The sequence below is a fragment of the Phoca vitulina genome, unplaced genomic scaffold, assembly GCF_004348235.1.
Source record: "Phoca vitulina isolate PV1807 unplaced genomic scaffold, GSC_HSeal_1.0 scaffold58, whole genome shotgun sequence".
NCBI lineage: Eukaryota > Metazoa > Chordata > Mammalia > Carnivora > Phocidae > Phoca > Phoca vitulina.
The window spans coordinates 5,388,824-5,412,230 of record NW_022589761.1 but is presented as its reverse complement, the minus strand read 5'-3'; the positions used below and the strand labels follow the sequence as shown (position 1 = coordinate 5,412,230).

At 38.6% G+C, this 23,407-nt stretch overlaps 1 protein-coding gene across 1 annotated transcript; it reads right to left on the bottom strand.

The window, feature by feature from the left end:
* Window positions 1–961: 961 nt before the first annotated feature.
* ZNF30 (zinc finger protein 30) lies at window positions 962–22,866 on the bottom strand. The gene is given in 7 exon segments (XM_032390259.1): window positions 962–2,057; window positions 2,060–3,100; window positions 14,280–14,378; window positions 15,370–15,437; window positions 15,439–15,518; window positions 16,710–16,798; window positions 22,715–22,866. Coding segments are annotated over 6 exon segments (1,788 nt in total). The 5' UTR covers window positions 16,719–16,798; window positions 22,715–22,866; the 3' UTR covers window positions 962–1,566.
* Between the last annotated feature and the right edge of the window lie 541 nt (window positions 22,867–23,407).

Sequence of the window (23,407 nt, the reverse complement as noted above, 5' to 3'; positions counted from 1 at the left end):
AATCATTTGTTATATATTGTTATATATATATTTATGTATATTATATATATTTAACAACAGAATTTATCATAACATCAAGAATTATGACATACTTAAGGATAAGTTTAACAAAATATGAGGAAGACTGAATATTACCCAGCATTGCTAAGAGAAATTAAAGACCTAAATAAAAAGAAACAGATGTTCATGAATTGGTGGACTCAATAGTGTTCAGATGTGAATTATCTCCATATTGATCAATAGATTCAATACAATCCATATTATAATCCCCCAAAACATTTTCCCCCATAGCAATTGACCAGCTGATTTTAAAATATGTAACTGAAAAAGACTTTCAACAAAGCAGTAGCAGTTTTGAAATGTGCAGTAATCAATACTCTTTGGTATTGTTAGAATAATAGACACATGGTACAATAGTATATAAGAGTATTTGGAAATAAATGTTATGCAGTCTACTGATTTTCAAAAAGCAACTCAATGGAGGGAGAGAATTCGTTTCAAGAAATGGTCCTAGAACAAATGTGTGTGATTGTCCCTTCTTTTAACACCTTTATTAATTGCATACACTGTGACAGTAAGTTTCTAATTAATTTTATTTTTAAAATATTTTATTTATTTATTTGAGAGACAGTGAGAGAGAGCACAAGTGGAAAGGAGGGGGAGAAGCAGACTCCCGCTGAACAGGGAGCCCGATGCAGGGCTCAATCCCAGGACCCTGGGATCATGATCTGAGCCGAAGGCAGATGCTGGAACATTAATTTTAAAATAACATTAATTTTAAAATTTTAAAATTAGGGGCACCTGGGTGGCGCAGTTAGTTAAGCATCTGCCTTCGGCTCAGATCATGATCCCAGGGTCCTGGGATTGAGCCCCGCATCGGGCTCCCTGCTCTGTGGGAGGCCTGCTTCTCCCTCTCCCACTCCCCCTGCTTATGTTCCCTCTCTCACTGTGTCTCTCTCTGTCAAATAAATAAATAAAATCTTAAAAAAAATTAAAATTAAAAAATGCTAATAATAAAATTAATAAATATTGAGCATAGGTTTTTACAAGTATGTAGGTTCTATCACCACCATTTTAAAGCAATGCCCTGAAATAAAAAGTAAGGTGCCTAATGTCAAACAGCTTGACAGTGGTGGCATGACAATGACAAGAATTGACATCTGTGCTATGGCAGGCTTTCCAATATAAACTGTTTTTTAGAAATCAGGATGGATTATCTGAAGTTTAGCAATGATTTAAGAGTACTGGAAGGTTTTTTTATTCACTAGTTCATTCAACCATATTAGAATATGTCATATAAACTTTCATGCTATCAATGCTGTATTAATGTCTCCCACCTTTTCTGAATTGGCCACCAATCCAGAATATTCGGATTCAAATATTATAAACACAAGAATGACAAATAAAGGCTTTATGTTTTCTGAATTCCATTATGAATTCTCTAATAGGAGAATATTTTCTAAAGGCCTACCAAGATTTTTAACATCCATGTTTCTCATTAGCATAAATTCTCTGATGCTGAACAATAATGCCATACATAATGGACTTCCCAAATTCCTTAAATTTTTAGGGTTTTACACACATATGGTTTCTCTGATGTACTTTAAGGGCTGAACTATATCTAAAGGCCTTCCCACATTTTCTACATTTAAAGGGTTTCTCACCGGTGTGTATTCTCTGATGTTCACTAAGGAATGAATTAAGTCTAAAGGTCTTGCCACATTCCTTACATTCAAAGGGTTTCTCACCAGTATGAACACTCTGATGTCCAATAAGTTGTCCATACACAGTAAAGGCCTTTCCACATTCCTTACATTCATAAGGTTTCTCACCAGTATGAATCCTCTGATGTTGAACTAGGTAAGAGCCAGAACTAAAGGCCTTCCCACACTCCTTATACTCATAGGGTTTCTCACTGGTATGAATCCTCTGGTGTTGAACAAGGTATGAGCCAGTACTAAAGGCCTTGCCACACTCTTTACACTCATATGGTTTCTCATCTGTATGAAGTCTTTCATGTTGAACAAGGTATGAGGCATGACTAAAGGCCTTCCCCATTCCTTGCATTCGTAGGGCTTTACCCCTGCATGAGTTCTCTGATGTGCATTAAGAAATGAACTAAGTCTAAAGGCCTTCCCACATTCCTTACATTCAAAAGGTTTCTCACCAGTATGAATACTCTGATGTCGAGTAAGTTGTCCATACACAATAAAGGCCTTCCCACATTCCTTACACTCACAGGGTTTCTCACCAGTGTGAATTCTCTGATGTTTAACCAGGGGTGAGCTACCACTGAAGGCCTTTCCACATTCTTTACATTCATAGGGTTTCTCACCAGTGTGAATTCGCTGATGTTGAACAAGGTATGAGAAGGTACTGAAGGCCTTCCCACATTCTTTACATACAAAAGGTTTTTCACCAGTATGAATATTCTGATGCTGAAGAAGTTTTCCATACACTATAAAAGCTTTCCCGCATTCCTTACATTCATAGGGTTTCTCACCTTTATGGATTTTTTGATGTTGAACAAGGTATGAGCTACTATAAAAAGCTTTTCCACATTCCCCACATTCATACGGTTTCTTAACAGTACGAATACTCTGATGTATAGTAAATTGATGGCTATTACTAAAGGTCTTCCCACATTCCTTACATTCATATGGTTTCTCACCAGTATGAATTCTCCCATGTTTAACAAAGCCTGAGCCTCTAATAAAAGCCTTCCCACATTCTTTACATTCATAGAGTTTCTCAACAGTGTGAATTCTCTGATGTCGAACAAGGTACGAAAAGGTGGTAAAGGCCTTCCCACATTCCTTACATTTATAAGGTTTCTCACCAATATGAAATCTCTGATGTATGGTGAGTTGATGTCCATTACTAAAGTTCTTCCCACATTCTTTACGTTTGCAGGTTTTTTCACTAGAATGTGTTCTCTCATGTTGAACAAAGTTTGAGCCTTGACAAAACGTCTTCCCACATTCCTGACATTCACATGATTGCTCTCTGCTAAGAAGTCTCTGATGTAGAGCAAAAGATGTACATTTCTCAATAGTGGGCATTTCTTTAGAGCTGACTGTCTCATCCTTCAATTGAAAATCTGAAAGAAAACAAACAAAAAAAACCCCCCAAATATTGTTTTCCTATATGAGAAAATACAGGAATAGAGATTTCTATGGAAGAGACACATTGAAAATATCTACTAGAAATAAATAGCCTAGGCAATACTAAAATACTGTTATAAAAATCAAAAACAGGTCAAAGAGAAATACAGAGATTAATGAGAGTTTATTTAAAATACCAATGTTGGTGATAAAATAGGTTTCACTTCTGATATTAGGTGTGGATCAGAATCTTTGAAGAGCTTGTTGAGAAACTGATATTCCAGCATCATCCCAGACCTCCTGAATCAGAATACACAAGGCAAGTTCCTGGGCACTGATATGTTTAACATTTCTTATAAATGTTTCTGATACAGATGAAATTTCATTTCCCCCCACTGTGGCTTCTCTTTACACTTAGAGTAAAATCCATGTATCTTTCATTAATATGATCCCCGCTTACCTATCAGGCCTCATATCAAGTCATAATTTTCTTTGTTCCCTATTTACCTCACTCTCCCCTTTCAGCACTTGGAATGTGTCACAAATTTTCTCATCTTTTGGCTCCATCTGCAGGTGAAGTCATCTCCCAAAAATTCTTTGGCATGTGTTGTTTGCAGACTGGATCCTTCTCATCCTATATATGTTTAAGGTAAAATGTCACTTTATCAGGATACTGTAAATTGCTGACCTTGTCTAAGGATGTCCATGTCTTTATCTTCTAACACTTAATTCTTGTAATTCCTACCTTTTTTCAATTATATAATCATTTCTCTTTGTCAAAAATTTTAACTTACTTCTCCCAAACCTACCTGTGATAGATATTTTGGCCTTCATGACCTTTGCCCACATCATGCCTGTGAATATGTTGCATCACATGGCAAAAGATATGCAATTAAGGTTACTAATTAGTTGCTTTAAGATGGAGACATTAACCTGGCTTATCTGGGTAGGCCCTAAAAAGCAGAGCTTTCTCCTGGCTGAGGGCAGAAGAGAAGTCAGAGACCTTCAAAGTGTGAGATGGACAAGACTTGCTGGTTGCTGGCTGGAAGACAGAGGGGGCCACATGGAAAGTGTGAGAAGGAAATAAATTCTGCCAGTAACCCATGAGCTTGGAAGAAGACCCCATGCCCCAAAGAACTGCAGTCACAGCTGATACTTGGATTTATTAGCCATCCTGTGCTGAACTGATCTATACAATTATTTCATTACATAGGACTATAGTCTTAAGCTACTAAATTTGTGGTAATTTGTTACAAAGCAACAGAAAACTAACTCCAAAAGCAGGCCCAACCCCTATTTCATTCAGCACTGAACTATAACTCTCTAGCACACAGCAGAAATTGATTGCAAAAAAAAAAAAGAAAAAAGACAAATCTCTAGACAAAAGAAAGAATTAGGATATAATTAAAAGACAATATCATACAAATAACTCACTGATAACCCATTAATATAATATAGATAATCCTTGAAGAAATAAACAATTTCTGGAATGAGGCAGGGAAGGTACAAGATGAACCTCAGATATCTTTGCCTTTAAAAAGTCAGGTAAATTTTGAAGACCCATAGGTTTCTCAAGAAACAGAAGAGACTTACTATGGAGCTCTGTATGGCAAATACAATGACAAAAGGAACGCATGAATGATTATTTTCAATTATACATTCTGAATCAATGATAATGGGTGGATAAAAGATGAATCCATAGTAATTCTTGCAAGTGAACAGAAAAAAAATTTTTTTAATTTTTGTTGTTGAATAATCTCATACTTAGAAAAAGTATTTTTTTTTTTTAAAGATCTTATTTATTCATTTGACAGAGACAGACACAGCGAGAGAGGGAACACAAGCAGGGGGAGTGGGAGAGGGAGAAGCAGGCTTCCCGCGGAGCAGGGAGCCCGATATGGGGCTCAATCCCAGGACCCTGGGATCACGACCTGAGCCAAAGGCAGACGCCCAACGACTGAGCCACCCAGGTGCCCCTAGAAAAAGTATTTAACTACTAGTAAAGAGTCAAATAATTTGTCTTTCTCTTTTCATTGGAACTATGTTTCAAGATAACCAAAAAGTACTAGTTTAGAACACTAAGAAATAGTTACACAAGAAACTATAGTAAGAAAGTACCTTCCTACAAATAATGATATTTTTTATTCTGATGAGGATTAACAACATGCCAAGTTGCGAAAGAAATGAATATTCCTGGATAATAAAGTAAAAGGAAAACCACACAGATTACTGTTTAGTTACAAGGGGAAAAATTAAATAATGTGGGTTTGGACTGTTATCACTCTAATCCAGTGGTCGATTTTTTAAGATTTATTTATTTTACAGAGAGAGCATGCATCTGTACAACTGGGGGGCAGAACAGGAGAGGGAGAGAGAAAATCCTCAAGCAGACTCCCCACTGAGTGTGGAGCCCAACCTCGGGGCTTGATCCCAGGACCCTGAGATCATGACCTGAGCCAAAATCAAGAGTTGGCTGCTTAACCCACTGAGACAAAAATGTTTACCTTTTAAAAATATTTCCATGTTATGTGATAAGCTGTACAGGCATTTCGACCAGAACTAGACCACTGGGATGGCCCCTACAGATAAGTATTGAATTTGCACACAAGAGTCAACTGGAAAATTGGATCAGATATGTTATCTCATTAAACTGACTGTCTGCCTTTAGGATGATTTCTGTTATCTCTTAAGATCAATTTGGCCCATCAATTCTCCAACTTCTCAGAAAAAAAAAAAAAAGGCTATTTAGATCATTTCATTCAAAGAGGAGAAAATCTGGGCATTGACTATTGTCAAAAAACTTCAACCACCATTAAAGGAGAATTTTGAACTGCTTTCTTCTGCTCTCAGGGCTTTCCATGTCATACTATACCAGATGACCTCAAAATGGGGAGAATTATACAGCACTGTGGTTCAGGACCACTAGATTTGGATCATGTCACAAAAGTATAGCACTCGTATCCAAGAAATTGGATAGGCAGTGGTTCTAGACAGATTCTGTTTAGAAAATATACTGGCCCAACAAGGCAGAGATATGACTCTTAGGAGAATGTTGTACTCACATCTTTAAAGACCTCTCTGAGATCTGTAAGATTACTAAAATGACCCAGGAAACAAGTAAGAAATCACCAAGTTAGGTAATAAGGATAATTCCCTCCATATTGGGTTCTGTGGGCTCTTTGGATCAGGGATGGAATCTGTTGTTTTGGTTGAATTTGAGTACTAGTCTTTGATCCTGGTTTAGAAGCAGGCTAGAAATCCTGATCATAATATTTCTCATAGTATTGTCTATACTACAGCATTCAAATGTATAATCTACAGTCCTAAATGCTGTTGTGCCACCATTTTCTTATCAACAGATCCAAATAATCTTCCAAATAAAAAAATAAGAAAATACACTTTCAAAGGTTGAAATGACTTTCATATACACACAACCATGACACATCCAACAATTGTGTACATTTGGAGAATTTTGCTCCCAAGAAGATAATGTTCTATCCTCCAGATAAGGCTGAAAAATGACCAAAAAGGTGGCAGGGGAAACCAAGAAGTGAAACCAACATAATTCCTTGTCTCTGGGTTAAACAAAATTGAGAAAAACATACTTCCTGGGATGTGTCTTAACCTTCCATAAATTATCAGGGCCCATGGGATTAAGTTTTAGTTTTTGAGTTGTTTTTTTTTAAGCAGTTCTAACTCTTTGTAAGAATTAATATTTTCTGACTTTTATTCTTTCTTAAAGACCTTCCAAAGACAAAAATTCACTTATTTTCAAAAAAGAATAAATTTCATTCTACCTTACAGTTACATAGGGTTCTAATGGATCTTTTCATGGAACTAAGATATACAATGGGATACCAATCATCTATTTTTCCTTTAAGAATAAAAGAATAATGTTCCCTTGGGACATTTTTCTGTTTCATCATCTGAAAAGCTATTTCATCATTACCAATTATATCCCAGTGTGCAAAAAAGAAAAATTAAAATAAGGAAGTGGAAGAATTCTGGCATTGCCCAGAAAGATGATACAGTAGTGAAATAAATCATTACTACATTGTCCTTCAGTTTTCTCAATGTGTTGCTCAAAGGATTGCATCCATTATCTTTTAAGGTTTCAAAGAAGACTTCAGACATCAATTTTGTGCCTTAAAAAATATTTAGCATTTGGGATACCTGGGTGGCTCAGTCGGTTAAGCATCTGCCTTCGGCTCAGGTCATGATCCCAGAGTCCTGGGATCAAGCCCCACATCGGGCTCCCTGCTCAGTGGGGAGCCTCCTTCTCCCTCTGCCTGCCGCTCCCCCTGCTTGTGCTCTCTCTCTGTCAAATAAATAAATAAAATCTTTTAAAAAATATTTAGCGTTTATTGAACACAGTTGAGAATTCAAAATTTTTCATTTTCTACCCATTATGGCAAAGATAAGCAAAGTGACAAAGAAAGACACTTCATAAACATCACGTAAATCAGAAGATGAGTGCAAAGATAAAGGGAGCAGTGCTCTAGAGCAGCCTGTCCAATATGGTAGCCACCAGCTATGTGACTAGACTAAATTGAGAGGTGCTGTGAGTGTAACATACACACCAGATTTTGAAGACTTAGAGCAAAGAGAAATGTAAATTATCTCATTAGCAATTTTATAGTAATTGTACATAAAAACTGATCATATTTGGGATATATTGAAATAAACAAAATGCATTATTAATTTTACCATTTTCTTTTTAAATTCACCACTAGGAGACTTTATATTACATATGTGGCTTGCATTACATTCTAGATGACAAAATGGTATGTGGTGAACTATCTTACTAATATTGTTTATGGTAAAAAAAGACCACTGAGAGACAAGTTGCATATGGACTCAGAAAATGGGAAAGGTCATCAGGAGGCCAATTCTGTAGTGCGAACTGGGGGTGATGGTGGTCTGGATTAGAAAGTTAGTGATGGACAATGGTGAGAAGGTATGGCACTCATAATATATTTTGAACATAGAACGAACAACATGCTGGTGTGCCTGCTGTGGGATATTCCGAATAGTTAAAGCCAAGGTCACCAAAGGCAGTCTTAGTCTGAATGTTCACTTGAGCCTAAGATGACCCTCTCATAGGTGCTGCAGGTAAAAAAAAAAAAATGATTTTCTTGTTGTGGTTATAGAGAATAATGTCCTTTTCTTAGTATATTCTTGAGTATTTAGGGATGAAATGTTATAATTTGTGCAACTTACTTAAATGGTACAGCAAAACTTTTTTTTTATATAGATACAGAACAAAGCAAAATATTAAAAACTGGTGAATCTACGTGATGGTTTTAAGGATTGCTGTATTACTTTTTCAACTTTTATGTGGATTTTAATTCAGTTGGCAACATACAAAACCAAAACACAACAAAACAGACTTTTAAGAACGGCATATTTCCATACATTAAGAAACATTAAAAACAATACAATTTATTTAAAAAAAAAAAACAAAACAAAAAGCCCTCAAAGTGATATATGTAGACTGATTAGATACAAAGTGTATAGGGTTGAATAGTGGTTCCCCCTCCCTCAGAATGTGAGGAAATAGATGTAATTCATTAATATGAGGTCATTTTGGATTAGTGTGAGCACTAAATCTAAAGTGACTGGTGTCCTTACGAGAAAAGGAGAGGACACACAGAGACAGACACAAAGGAGGACATGCTGTGACAAGAGAGGCAGAGATGGGAGTGATGTAGCTATAAACCAAAGAATGCCAAGACTACCAGCAACCACCAGAAGCTACAAAAAAGCAAAAAAGGATCCTCCCCCAGAACCTTCAGAGACAGAATGCCCTTGACTTCTTGATTTCAAACTTCTGGCTTTGAGAATTGTGAGGCAGTAGATTTCTGTTGTCTTAAGCCACCAAGTTTGTAGTATTTTGTTACAGCAGAACCAATTTACAGGTTTGTGACTTATTATGGCAAAAACTAATACACAAAGATAAATATATAATACAGAAAAGAGCTATGAAATAGGTGTTAAAAAAAAAAAAACTTTTCGGGGCGCCTAGGTGGCTCAGATGGTTAAGCGTCTGCCTTCGGCTCAGGTCATGATCCCAGGGTCCTGGGATCGAGTCCCACATCGGGCTCCCTGCTCCTTGGGAGCCTGCTTCTCCCTCTGCCTCTCTCTCTCTGTCTCTCATGAATAAATAAATAAAATCTTAAAAAAAAAACAAAAAACTTTTCTTCAGGTAATTTCCATTTCTGAAAATCAATTCTAATCAAATCCTGAATAATTATAGGAATAAATAGAGAGTTAGTGTCAATTAAAAAAAAAATAGGTGGGAGCCCATCAAAATGTGTGACACAGAACTGAAACTAAATAAAAATTTTAAATGCAAATAATAGTCTCTGAAAAAAATTATAAATTTCAAACATGAACATTTTCTGTTCTTTTCTTTATTTTATTTTATTTTTTAAAGATTTTATTTATTTGACAGAGAGAGACACAGCGAGAGAGGGAACACAAGCAGGGGGAGTGGGAGAGGGAGAAGCAGGCTTCCCGCCGAGCAGGGAGTCCGATGCGGGCTCGATCCCAGGACCCTAGGATCATGACCTGAGCCGAAGGCAGACGCTTAACTACTGAGCCACCCAGGCGCCCCCTTTTCTTTTTTAATTTAAATTTTACTTAGTTAACGCAACAGTGTAATATTGTTTCTGGAGTAGAATTCAATGATTTGTCACTTAAATACAACACCCAGTGCTCATCACAACAAGTGCCCTCCTTAATACCCGGCACCTGTCTAGCCCATCCCCCACCCACCTCCCTCCATCAATCCTCAGTTTGTTCTCTATCTTTAAGAATCTTTTATGGTTTGTTTCCCTCTCTCCTTTTTCTTTCCCCTTCCCGTCAAACGTGAACATTTTCTATTAGAACTTATATCAGCTTTTTAAAAAAGAAGCTAAATTTCTTCTGTTTGTTTTTTAAATGAAAAATAATTAGTGCATGTTCCTAACTATATGACTTTCAACCACAGAACTGTATTTGAAATGTTGCAAAAGACCTTTATTTTATCATAAAGAATGCTATGTCTTTCTTCCTGCCTTCTCGTCACTGCTAGGATGCTGCATCTTCTTCTAGGACATTCCTCCTTCCCAGCCACTCTTGGGCCATCTCTCCTCAGCAGACTCCAGCGTCTACATCTCTTGCCCTCCCTTACATCTCCATATCCTACTAGAGCTGCTCTTTACTAAGTTGTGAATGCCATTTAATTACATATTCTAGCTCACATATTAAGACTAAATTTCATTATAAGGGTTTTTTTTTTTTTTTTTTTTTAAAGATTTTATTTATTTATTCATGAGAGAGAGAGAGAGAGGCAGAGGGAGAAGCAGGCTCCCAAAGAGCAGGGAGCCCGATGCGGGACTCGATCCCAGGACCCTGAGATCATGACCTGAGCCGAAGGCAGACGCTTAACCATCTGAGCCACCCAGGCGGCCTGTTAAGGGTTTTTTTTTTTTAAGTAAAAAAGGACACAGAGGCTACCATGAAGAGGCTCCCGTTTGCCAAATATGAGACAATTTGAATATCAAAATGATAGTAGAAGATTACAACTGACTGAATACAGTAAGAATGCCTGGGTTCACACCGAATAAATAACTGAAACATTGTTCAAATTGAGAAACAATCTGCAAAAGAGATGTACTCATCAAAAGTGCCAAGATCATAAAAGGCAAAGAGAGACCAAGGAGTTCTTTCAAATTAAAGGAGGGTGCCTGGGTGGCTCAGTTGGTTAAGCGACTGCCTTCGGCTCAGGTCATGATCCTGGAGTCCCGGGATCGAGTCCCGCATCGGGCTCCCTGCTCGGCAGGGGGTCTGCTTCTCCCTCTGCCCCTCCCCCCTCTCATGTGCTCTCTCTCTCTCATTCTCTCTGTCTCAAATAAATAAATAAAATCTTTAAAAAAAAAAAAAAAAAATTAAAGGAGATTAAAGTAAGAAGACTACTAAATGAAATTCATGATTTTTGTCTTGGATACTGGGTTGAATTTTATTTTTTTTTCTATAAAGGATACCAGTGAGGAGGCACCTGCGTGGCTCAGTTGGTTAAGCTTCTGGCTCTTGTTTTTGGCTCAGGTCATGATCTCAGGGTTGTGAGATCGAGGCCGGAGTTGGGCTCTGCACTCAGCAGGGAGTCTGCTTGGGATTCTCTCTCTCTCTCTCTCCCGTTGCCCCTCCCCCTGCTCATGTGCACTCTCTCTCTCTCTAAATAAAAGAATATAAATAAAAGAAAATAAAGAAAAAAGAAATATACACTGAAACATTTAGGGTAAAGGTGAAGTCATTTCAAGGGAAAGGGACAGAATGAGAATGATAAAAAGCAAATATATAAAATATTAACAGTCTCCAGGTAAAGGTTACATGTATGTTCTGTGTTATTCTCACAAATTTTCTGGTTAGGAATTATTTCAAAATAAAGAGTTACATAAAATCCATCAATTAAGAACCCTGTACATATTTGTTTAAATCAATACATTTCAGTTAAAAGAAGAATATACAAATGCAGAATGGCACAGTGATTATTAAAGATAAGCCAACTCTGTCTAAATTCTAGTTCTAAGAACTAGCTCTATAATTAGGAAAATTTCTTAATCATCCCAAGTCTTAGTTCCCTCAGATAATAAAATACTGATAGCAATCTGAAAAACGTCTCACAATGTTGCCATGAGAATCAATAAGGCAATAACGTGTAAAATGCTTAGAACAGTGTCAGGCACACAGTAGAGAATCAATAAAGTAACTGCTATTATCACCACCCCTGTCTGCATAAGAGACAATGATCAAAAAGGGAGTAAGTCAGTATAGCATGAGTAAACTCAACAACAAAGATTTCATACCTCCCCTCATTAATCTTCAGTTAATCATTTTTCTTCTTATAGCTCTGAGAAAACACAAGATAAAAGATATATATTCATTCCTCTACTATATCAATTGTTATCGACATCCACATCCACTGTCACCGTTTTCTCTTATGCACAAAATTCCACCATCTTACCCGCCCAGCTGAAGGCCATTGCTTCCACAATAATTTCCTCCTAATTCATCCATTTTTACCACTCTGTGGAAGCGTTCCCGACATCAATCATGCAGGTGTAACCCCATGTCCCAACCAACCCCATCTCTTCACAGGCAATGGCTCTACAGAACTGTGCTACTCACTCCCATTCTGCTTAAACCACTCCTGTCAGGCTTTCATTCCTTGATGCCACTGAGGATTTCCCCTTCTGGGAAGGTCAAATATTGAGGCCATTGCTCATTTCTTGTTTTAATTCCTGTTTCAGTGATCATTCGTCCACCCTGAAACATATTCTTCATTTGTCTTTGGTGGTACCACTTTCCTGTTTTAATTCTACCTTAAAATGTGCTTCTCAACAGTCTCTTGTGCAGCCCCGCCGACAGACACAACTGTGAGACTCCTCTATCTGCACTGGCTCTTTGGGAGACCTCATGCACTCCCCTGGCTTTAAACACCAGCCATATGCCAATAAAACCCAACTGCCAAGTGTGAGCCTATACTCTCCCTGAGCTCAGGCTTGCATATTCAACAGCCTCGTCAGCATTTCTAATAGCCATCTCAAGCTTCACATATTCAAAGTACGTGTGTGTAGATTTGCTCTCCATCCTGCCTTTTCTCTCTCTTTCCCATCTCAGGCAGTTGTGTCACCATTCACCTGCTCAACTCAAAACCTGCTCATCCTTCTTCATGTCCTTCTGCCGCCACCCCCATTTATAATTCACCAGCATGTTGTTAGTTCTATGTTCAAAATCCATTACGAGTGCCATACCTTCTCACCACTTTCCACCACTAACATTCTAATCCAAACCACCATCACCCCCAGTTCGCACTACAGAATTGGCCTCCCGGCAGCTTTTCCTATTCTTACCCTCGTCCCCATTCAGTCCATCCTCTATGCATCTGTGCAGGAAAAAGCGGAGGGGAGTGATGGAGGGTATCTGCAGACCTGAGAACCTCAAAATAACCAGTAGATATTCATCTAAAAGGTTAGCAGGCTAATTGGAGGAGAGGTAGTGAAACCGATAGCGAGGTTTGGGGTGCATCGTAAGGTTGGATGTGGTTGGAAGTGATCTATCAGGGAGAGAGAGAAAAAAGGGTTGTCATTAGGTAGAGGCTGGTAAAGGGCTTGAGGGGAGTTGGAGAAGTTTTATCTCCTCATTTGGAGAATCTGGGTGAAGAGAATAGGAAAATTCTTTGTAGAATTCTGCAACTTCTCTGTAAGCCTGAAATTATTTTTATTTAATTAGTTTATTATTATTGTTTATTTTTTTAAAGATTTTATTTTTAAGTAATCTCTACACCCAACATGGGGCTTGAACTCAACCCCGAGATCAAGAGTCGCTCACTCTTTGACGGAGCCAGCCAGGTGCCCCTGAAATTATTATTTTTTAAATGTTTTATTTCTGCTCAGGGTGATGTTTTAAGGATATCTGTTTTATAATAACTCATTAAGCTGTGTAATTTAATATGGCTTTCTAGTCTTTATCTCATTTTTAAAAATTAAAAAAAATTTTTAAATCAGAAAAATGTAAATTAGATCATGGCTTCTAGTCACTTTTAGAAAATAAGCCAGGTTCCTGATAATTAACAAAAAAATATACATGACTTGGTCCCTTCTGATATTCTCCCTTTTTTCTTGTTACTCTCCCCTCATTAATTCTGTTCCACTCTGCTCATTGCTCCTGAATCACACAAAGCTCATTCCCACCTCAAGTAATGCAAATTTGTTATTCACTCTGCCTGGAATGTTCTATATAATTATACAGCCTAATCCCTTCTTGTTCTTATCTCTGCTCAGTTATCACCACCTCAGAATATACAAATAAATCTAAATGCAGAAGAGGAGCTGAAAGCAGTCAAATTCAAAATATAGCTGAAATATTGCACTGGGAAAGAGAGCAGGCCTAATAAGATGACCAGGGAAATATGAGAAGGTGAGGGAATGATAAAATTGGTAAAGGTGAAGTTTCTTTGGAAATTTTGGTGAGATATTCATCTTTCTCCCAAGTTTCAGGCTTTCTATGCAGGCCTTGCTGGGACCTTTGAAGGGAAAGTTACAAACAACAGCTCAGAGATGTGCCTACTCCCTGACCACATGGGTTACTTCCAGCAATGAGAGCTTCTCTACCTGACCTGCTCTTACTCACCTGTGTATTGTCTTCTTTGATCTTTCCTCACTGTCATCCACGGCTCTTTCCATTGTTCCAATAAAGTAATCACATGTGGTTTAGAAATGGAATGTCCAGCTTACAAGGTAAGAATGCCATACAATGTAGAAAAGAAATAAAATAGGAATTAAAAAATACTTTGAGCTTAGGTTAAACTTGGAATAGACTAAAATGACATTGAGAAGTACTTTGGGGAAAGGCAAGGTGATTCAAGAATCCAAATAGATGGGCAAAAGGTTTTATTTTAAGTGAAATCTATTCTCTTTCTTTCTCTCTCTCCTGTGTCTTGACAGAAAGCATGACCTTGTAATTGAGAACACAGACTCTGGTACCAGACTGCATGGGTTCAAATTCCTGCTTCTGCCTCCTACCAGATGTGTGACCTAGGGAAACACACCTAAACTGTCTTCAACATTCTCATCTGAAATGGTTATCAATAATCCCTATCTCATAGGGTGATTGTGAGGAGAAAAATCAGTTAATACAAATCAGATACAAACATGTAAAGAGCTTAGGATAGTGACTGGTACACAGTAAGCACAATGTGAGTTACTAACATTATTACTGTTATTTTTCTAAGAGAAAAACCAAAAAGTTTCTTGAGACATATGTATCTATAGGATACTCATTTAATCTTAAATGCAAAGTTCATGAATTATACATTTTAACCACAAAATCAGGGTAATTGTTTTGTAAGAAAGAAAGTGAGGTACCTTCAGGTTTAAATGATTTGTTTATCCAGCCCCCACTGTGTACGTTGCACAGGCTCTTCAGACAGAACAAATCAGGACCCTGCGTCTAGCTGTTCTGCCTGCAGGTGGGTCAGATAGTAATAGTGCATTTATAGCAATTTTGAGCATAAACATAATGGGAAATCTGGCCTTTGTCAATGTTTATGCAATAAACACCCCAGAGTTCTAATCCTACCATTTCATCCCTTCCAGCCTAACAAAGCTCAAACCATTTCTTTGGGGACAGAGGGAAGAAATTACGTTCACTTCTTAAGATAGCCCTAAAATGTACGATGTTGGGGAGAAGATTCTAATTTATTTGACAGAGGTAAACTTACCCAGTGAGACCAAGTTACTATAGTTCTCCAACATCACATCCCTGTGCAAGTGCCTCTGAGCAGGATTCACTCTCCCACTCCTGCTGAGAGAAGGCTACGGCCACATCCCTGAATGTCACTGATCCCTGAAACTGCAAACCCACATATGTCTGGTGAAATTAAAAAAAAAAAAATGTTTTAAGATGAAAGAAGAGGAGATAATAAGTTTCAACGTAGCATATAAGAAGCAAATGAATCAGAATATCTGCATGTTCTGGAAGAACCCTGTTGCTACGGTCAAAATTTTCTGTATGCTGTGGGATACCACAGTACTCCAGATCTGTTGAGAAATTGATAAAATAATCCAAGTTTCTCTGTTAAATAAAACATATACACAAAGACACTGCCTGCTCAGTACCTAACCTAATAAATTCTCAAGAAATAGTAATCTTTACATTATTTTCCCTTTAAGAGAAATAGGCATTTTTTAAGCATAAAATCCTTAGTTTAGAAAATAGATATTACACAAATTTGTTAATTTCTCAAGCTTCAAGGTTATTATGTCAGATCATATCGTAAACATTTTTCCTTATATTAATAAAAAAATTTTCATGATGGCATAAAAGTACCTCTCGTGAATATGTATCAGAATTAGTCATTATTTTAGATTTATATGAGATTTGACCAAATGTCTCTGATTTCCCCAATTCAGGTAATCTACGTTAATCTGCGACTTACGATAATAAGCTCATATTGTCATGCAGCATTCCTCACTCAACATTTCTGCTGTTTTTCAGTTAGCGGATTATGATTCAGAATCAAACGAATGTCACCCAAGTCTGGCAGGTCCCGTTCCACCACAAAATTGACCTACTGTCACTCTCAGGCATCACCTGGCAAGAATGATGGTATCAATGTTTCCATGTCACAGTCATGGCCCTAATGTGTTCCTAAAAGCCTCACAGAGCACGTGATCTCATCATATTAAGACTGAGACCAATCAGTACAAAATCCCATCTTAGTAGGTCTGTGGAAAATGTTAAATCTTCTGATGTACAGTCAGATGAGGCCAATATCTCAAACTCACCAAACCAATGACTGACACAGGGAGCTCAAATAATTCATGAGACTTCACACCTTCACTGTTCCATCACAGTCCTTCAGCAAAGATTTATCACATGTGATCTTTTCCGTAATTTGCTCAATGAATTAATGAACACCAATTAGAAAAGGGGACCTCATAAGGAAGAAGCAATTGTTTGGCACTGTTTCAAACAGGAGGAATCAAGCAGGTAATGAGATGGTGCTTAATGAAAATATGTAGTCTAAAAATACCAATATTTCACAGAGAAGCAACTTACATGGGCCATGCTTTTAGAAATGTAAGAACCGATCAGTCTTCCTGGGGGGTTCCTCTACCAGAGAAGTTCAAACTCTAGAAAATTCAGAGCTGAGAGAAGAAAAGGAGGCTTTAGTGTTCCCAGTAACTTCAGCCAATAAACCTTCTTGTCCCCGCATTTTGGTTCCAAATGATGTTACAACCACCCTCACATGAAATTTTGGAGAACAGAGGGATTCTGGATAAATCCAAACCCCAGTGAACCAAGATGCACACAGCTGGATGCAGAACAACAGCGCTTCTTCACGGAAGCCAGAATTAGACACGTCAGCAGGTTTTCTGGACAGGCCTTCATTCTGGGGAGGCTGATCTAGATCGAATGGTGGCCTGCACAGTTCTGCTTGGAACAGATCCTCCTCCTTACATTCCTACATTCTCTTTTTTTTTGGGTTGGAATTTTTTTTTATTGAAGTATAGTTGACATATAATATTAGTTTCAGTTTCAGGTATACAACAGAGTGACTTGACATTTATACACATTATGAAATTATCACCCCAATAAGTCTATCACCTGCCACCATACAAAGTTATTATTATTGACTATATTCTCTATTCTACATATCTCTGTGACTGACTTATTTTACTGGAGGTTTGTATCTTTTAATCCTTGTCACTTATTTCACCCATCTCCCTCCCTCCTCCCCTCTGGCAACCACCCATTTGTTCTCTGTATTTTTGAGTCTGTTTCTGTTTTGTTTTGTTTGCTCGATTGTTTTGTTTTTTATATTCAACATATATAAGTGAAAGCAAATGGTATTTGTCTTTCTCTGACTTATTTTACTTAGCATAATACCCTCTAGGTCTCTCCATGTTGTCACAAATGGCAAGATTTTATTCTTTTTTATGGATGAATAATATTCCATTGTGTGTATACATGTACCACATCTTCTTTATCCATTCATCTACTGATGGATGCTTCCATATCTTAGCTATTGTAAATAATGCTGCAATGAACATAGGGGTGCTGATATCTTTTTGATTTCATGTTTTTGTTTTCTTTGGGTAAATACCCAAAGTGGAATTGCTAGATTGTAGGATAGTTCTATTTTTACCTTTTTGAGGAACCTCCACACCATTTTCCACAGTGGCTGCACCAGTTTGCATTCCCACCAACAGTGCACGAGGGTTCCCTTTTCCCCACATCCTCACCAACACTTGTTATTTCTTGTCTTTTTTATAATAGCCATTCTAACAGCGTGAGGTGGTGTCTCATTGTGGTTTTGACTTACATTTCCCTGATGATGAGCGATACTGAGCATCTTTTTATGTGTCTGTCAGCTATCTTATGTCTTCTTTGGAAAAGTGTTTATTCAGGGCTTCTGCCCATTCCTAAATAAAATCATTCCTACATTCTAACTGAAAAAGAAGCCATACCACCCAAACCAGAACTTCTTTTGTGGGCTCAGGATAACGTCAAGACAGGAGAGAGAAAATAGAGAAGACATTGATCAGGCATATACTAACACCTCAGTAGCTCAGTTTTCTCATCATTAAAATGGGGATAAGAATATCAACTACTACATATGGTTATCTTGAAGAATAAGTAAGAAAATCCATTTAAAACACTTACTAGAAAATTGGCTTAACATAAGTTAGCTATTATTATTATTGAAGAACATGACATGCCCCTCATTTCATTTTTATAAAGGACATAATTTGTTTCCATTTTTTACTTCTCTCTGGCATGTTTTCTTATAATTTTAACGAAAACACTTAGAGCCTGACCTTAAGAATGCAACTTTTCTTTTAAAAAATAGCAGGAAAGATTTCTCTGATGTTTAAATTTCCTCTTTCTCTATAGAAATTACAGAGAGGCACCATTCTGTTATAAGATGCAAAACTGAAATAACTAACAAAGGTTGAATCCTGTTCTTCCTGTGCAACTTGGAGATTGGTGTACATGTTCATAACTGCTATCATCTTACTCTCTTTTCTTATATAAATTTGTCACTGGAAGAGTAATTTGTACAACAGATCCTTGGAAGTCCTTTCACCTGCACCTATATTTTTTATATGACATTGCTATAATCCCAAAACGTGTAAATACCGATAAGGTTTTTCAAACAAGAGGATCACGGGTGCTTCCCTCTTCTTCCTGCTGCATGCAAAGAACATTGAGTCCTATAGTTTCCCTGTTTTAGTCTAAGAGTTGAAGAGTCTTTCCTACTTTGCATAATCAATTAGCATGATTCTATTCTGCAGATACAATAAAACCCTATATATCTGCTAACAAAACACTGGGGCGGGGGGAGGAGAATGCACACCAAAATATTAATATTATGTCTGTGTTTAGGACACATGCATTGGTTTCCTCTACTCTCACACTCACAGTGCTTCTGACACCAACTATGTATTTTTTTTAAACACATCAACAATTCTCTGACACCAGCTGGATGCCCTACAATTCAATTCAGCTCCGAGCTCTGACACTATCTACCTGGAGTTAGCATCAAATCCCACAAGTTAAGGGCTCAGTCCGACTGCCCCCACTTCAGAAACCAATCACAAGTCCCAGGTTGTCACCTGTACTTCTAACCAACTGGCTATAAATTGGGGTTTCCACACCTCCCTCCTCAGGTTCAAAAATTTGCTAGAACAGCTCAGAGAACTCAGGGAAAACACTAAGTTTATCGGTTTATTATACATTAAGGGATATGATAAAGTATACAGATGAATAGCCAGATGAAGAAATACATAGGGTGAGGTCTGGAAGGTTCCAAGTGTAGGAGCTTCTGTCTCTGAGGAGATGGGGTGTGCCATGCTCCTGGGACATGGATGTGCTAACCAACCTGCAAGTTCTCCACACCCTGTACTTTAGGGATTTTTACGGAGGTTTCATCATATAGGCATGATCAATTATTAACTCATTTTCCAGTCCCTTCCCCCTATCCCTGCCCTGAGAATGGGAGCTAGAGCTGAAGGCTCAAGTTTCTTTTTTTTTTTTTTTTTTTTATTTGACAGAGAGAGAGAGCAGGAGAGCACAAGCAGTGGGAGCAGCAGAGTGAGAGGGAGAAGCAGGCTTCCTGCAGAGCAGGGAGCCTAATGCAGGGCTGGATCCCAGGAAGCTAGGATCATGAACTGAGCCAAAGGCAGTCGCTTAACCAACTGAGCCACCCAGGCACCCCTGAGGGTTCAAGCTTCTAAACATGGCTTGGTCTTTCTAGTGACCAGGCCCCATTCAAGAACCCAATAGTCACTTCTTTAGAACAAAAGATACTCCTATTACCCAGGAAATTCTAAGAGATTTAGGAGCTCTGTGTCAGACACTCCTATTACTCAGGAAATCACAAGGATTTTAGGAGCTCCGTGTCAGGAACCCTGGTCAAAGACCAAATATTAGCAGGCACCAGGGGTAGAAACCAATATAAATACATTTTTTATTATTTCACAGTCTAATAGGTAGAGTTATGGGTAACTTTTTTTTTTTTAATGTTAACTTTTTTCATAAATTCTTTGGATTACTGATTTTTTTTGGGGAGGGAGGACAAGTCTGCCCTAATTCTACCTTCAGAATTTAATATGAAGACTTTTACAATAATTTTACAGTTATAATTAAACAGTTATTCACAGTGGATACATTCTAGACTTTAATAAAACCAAGATCAAATAGGATCATCAGGGAAAAGCAGTACTTGGACATCTTTTAGTTGTATCTCATCAACATAATTATATCTATTCTTCTCTGAAAGACATAATTCAGGTTAAGTGGCCACTGCAGACTGAATGAGAGTATGAACGCAAAGTAGAGAGAACACTCTTGGGTACACAAGGAATGATCCATAAATGTGGCCAAATCCCTCTTCTCCACTAATTAAAATATATACCGTCCTTGAAAAATATCTCACAAAACCATTATGATAGTAAATGAGATTCATATATAATTTAAGATTTCCTTGAATACTACTGTCCATAACTGTGCATGTAGTTTAAAACTACTTCACATTTTTCTTCTTGTGACTGATCCTTTATAAACATATTTTTGTTAGTTGCATAATATTCCATCACATAAATATGGACTGAGGTACTTAACTATTTATACAATATTGAACTCTAATTTTGTACAAGATCATTCCCAGCTATTAAAATCTTTGCTTGCACACCAACGGTTTTAAATATTTTTATTGCATATACCACCTTTATTAATTGAATAAATCACAATGTTTCTCTCCAGAAAAATACACATATATAAACTACAACTCTGTATGCAATTATAAGTGGTTTGTGGTCACCTGGAAGCCCTAATCAGTCTTCAGTTTAAGAATTTGTTTAAGGGGCTCTTGGGTGGCTCAGTCGGTTGGGCGTCTGCCTTCAGCTCAGGTCATGGTCCCAGGGTCCTGGGATCGAGCCCCATGTAGGGCTCCCTGCTCAGCAGGAGGCCTGCTTCTCCCTCTCCCACTCCCCCTGCTTGTGTTCCCTCTCTCGCTGTGTCTCTGTCAAATAATTAAATAAAATATTAAAAAAAAAAAAAAGAATTTGTTTTTAACGAGTTAAGCTTATTCTATTGCTACTGAATTCTGAAAGGAATGACCCAGAATCACCAATGATGAAGAGTTAATACTTCCTGAGTGTTCATTATGTTCCAGACATTGTTTTAAGGAACTTTATACATATTAATACATCTTATCCTTATTATGTCCCTATGAAGCAGGAACTATTGTTATACCCCCTTTGAAGATTTAGAAAACAGAGTGTGCAGAGTGTGTAGATTGTAAATATCTAGTAGTGGCAAAGCCAAGATTCAAAGCCAGATATTTCAGACTCAGAACTCATACTCTTCAACAGCATACCACGCTGCCTCTCACTGTCCAATGACGTGTAAACAAATTCTGCTGTCAAATCAAGGCCTAACAAATAAAACAAAATTTAAAAAGTAAAATTAGGGGCCCCTGGGTGGCTCAGTCGGTTAAGTGTCTGCCTCTGCTCAGGTCATGATCCCAGGGTCCTGGGATCAAGCCCTGCATCAGGCTTGAGTCTGCTTCTCCCTCTCCCTCTGTGTGCGTGCGTGCTCGCTCTCTCTCTCTCTCAAATAAATAAACAAATCTTTTTAAAAAATTAAAATTAAAAAAATAAAACAAATGACTAAGGACACAGACCTACCAATACACTCAAACCTACAATCACATTCCCACTTCTAAAAGCTTCTCATGGAAGACGACTGTTATATGCTACTGAAATTATTAAACCAATGCCTATCTTGCTGAACTTGACAATGAAGCCTTGGGAGAAGGGGAGTTGTCTTGTATAATAGTATCTAGTATGCCAACCAAATACTAATACTCATCTTTTTACTCTATCGAAGTCTAAAATAAAGCCCTGAGAGCAAACTTCAGGAATTGCATTCCTATAACCTACTATCACGATGCTTAGAAAAGGGATCACAGAATAAGATTTAAATGATTTGTAATCAGTAGTGAGAAATAACAACTAAAATGCTAATGAGAATATTGGGTAAAAAGAGAGGATGAGGGGCCACAGGGAGGGGGAATCCATCTCTAAGGACCCCATCATTCACTGGAAAGAAGACACAGAGTAGGTCACAATTATGTGGAGTACTTCGGGAAAAGGAAAACAAATGTGCTCGTAAAACAAATTAGTGAACAAAAAGGGGGTAATTTCCCATCCAGTCTCCTCGGGAGCTTTGCTTGGAGAAACTGAAGGCTCTAAAATTCCCGTCTCCGATCAGTTCCCCGCCTTCCCGCTGGGAAGCTTTCATTCAAAGGCTCCATGACCGACCTCCCTCCGGGGACCGTCTGTCTAGGGCAGACCACTTGGCTGTGAGGGGAAAGGGGCAGGAGGCAGCAGGAACCCAGAACACGGCTCACGGTGGCACCGCTCCCGCCCAGCCTTCGCGGGCGCACAGCCCCCGCCCGAGCCCTCACCGTCCGGCACCCCGCTACTCACGCACACACGCGCGCCGGGGACGCGGGCAGCGCCGGCCAGCCCCCTCCCCGCACGCCCTGCACTCACTATTTTCCTTCACAGAAGTCCACGCAGCCCTGTGGGCGGGTTGGAGTCTGCAGTGCCCTCCCGGTGAGGCTGGGTGTCGACTCCTCCCTCACAGACCTCAAAGCCCGCAGCCGCGCCAACAATCACAAAAGAGCGGGAGGAAAAGGCAGAGGGCCAGGTTGCCCCGGTGGCCTTTGGGAAATGTAGTCCCAGGCTGATTCCGCCTCATCGCAGTAGCCTGTGGGAAATGTAGTCTCAGGCGGTAAAACCGTAGAAAGCATGCGGCCCACCTCCCATAAGGACCGCCCACTCCGCGCCCGGGAGACTTCTGGGAGTTCCCGTGGGTGTTGAGATTACGCAGGCGCAGACTCTCGCTGAGCTGACAGCCTAACCTGTTTCTGCCAACTCTAGGACTGGGCGAGTTTAATGGGCTGGTCGTCGGGGCTCAAGGGAGGCGAGTAAGTACCTGACCCGCCCAGGGAAGGCAGAGATGAGGATTCAGGAGTTCACGATTGCCCGACGCTTGACGCCCAAAGTAGAGCGCCAGCCCAGGACACTGCCGTACCAGACCTCCCAAAACCATAATAATAATATATTCTAAGTTGTGTTATTATTTTAACATAAAAATATGAAAAATAGGTGTTTGAAATTATTTCTTTCTGGATTGTTTACTTTTTTATTACAGAAATGCTATTAAATAGAACATCAATAGAA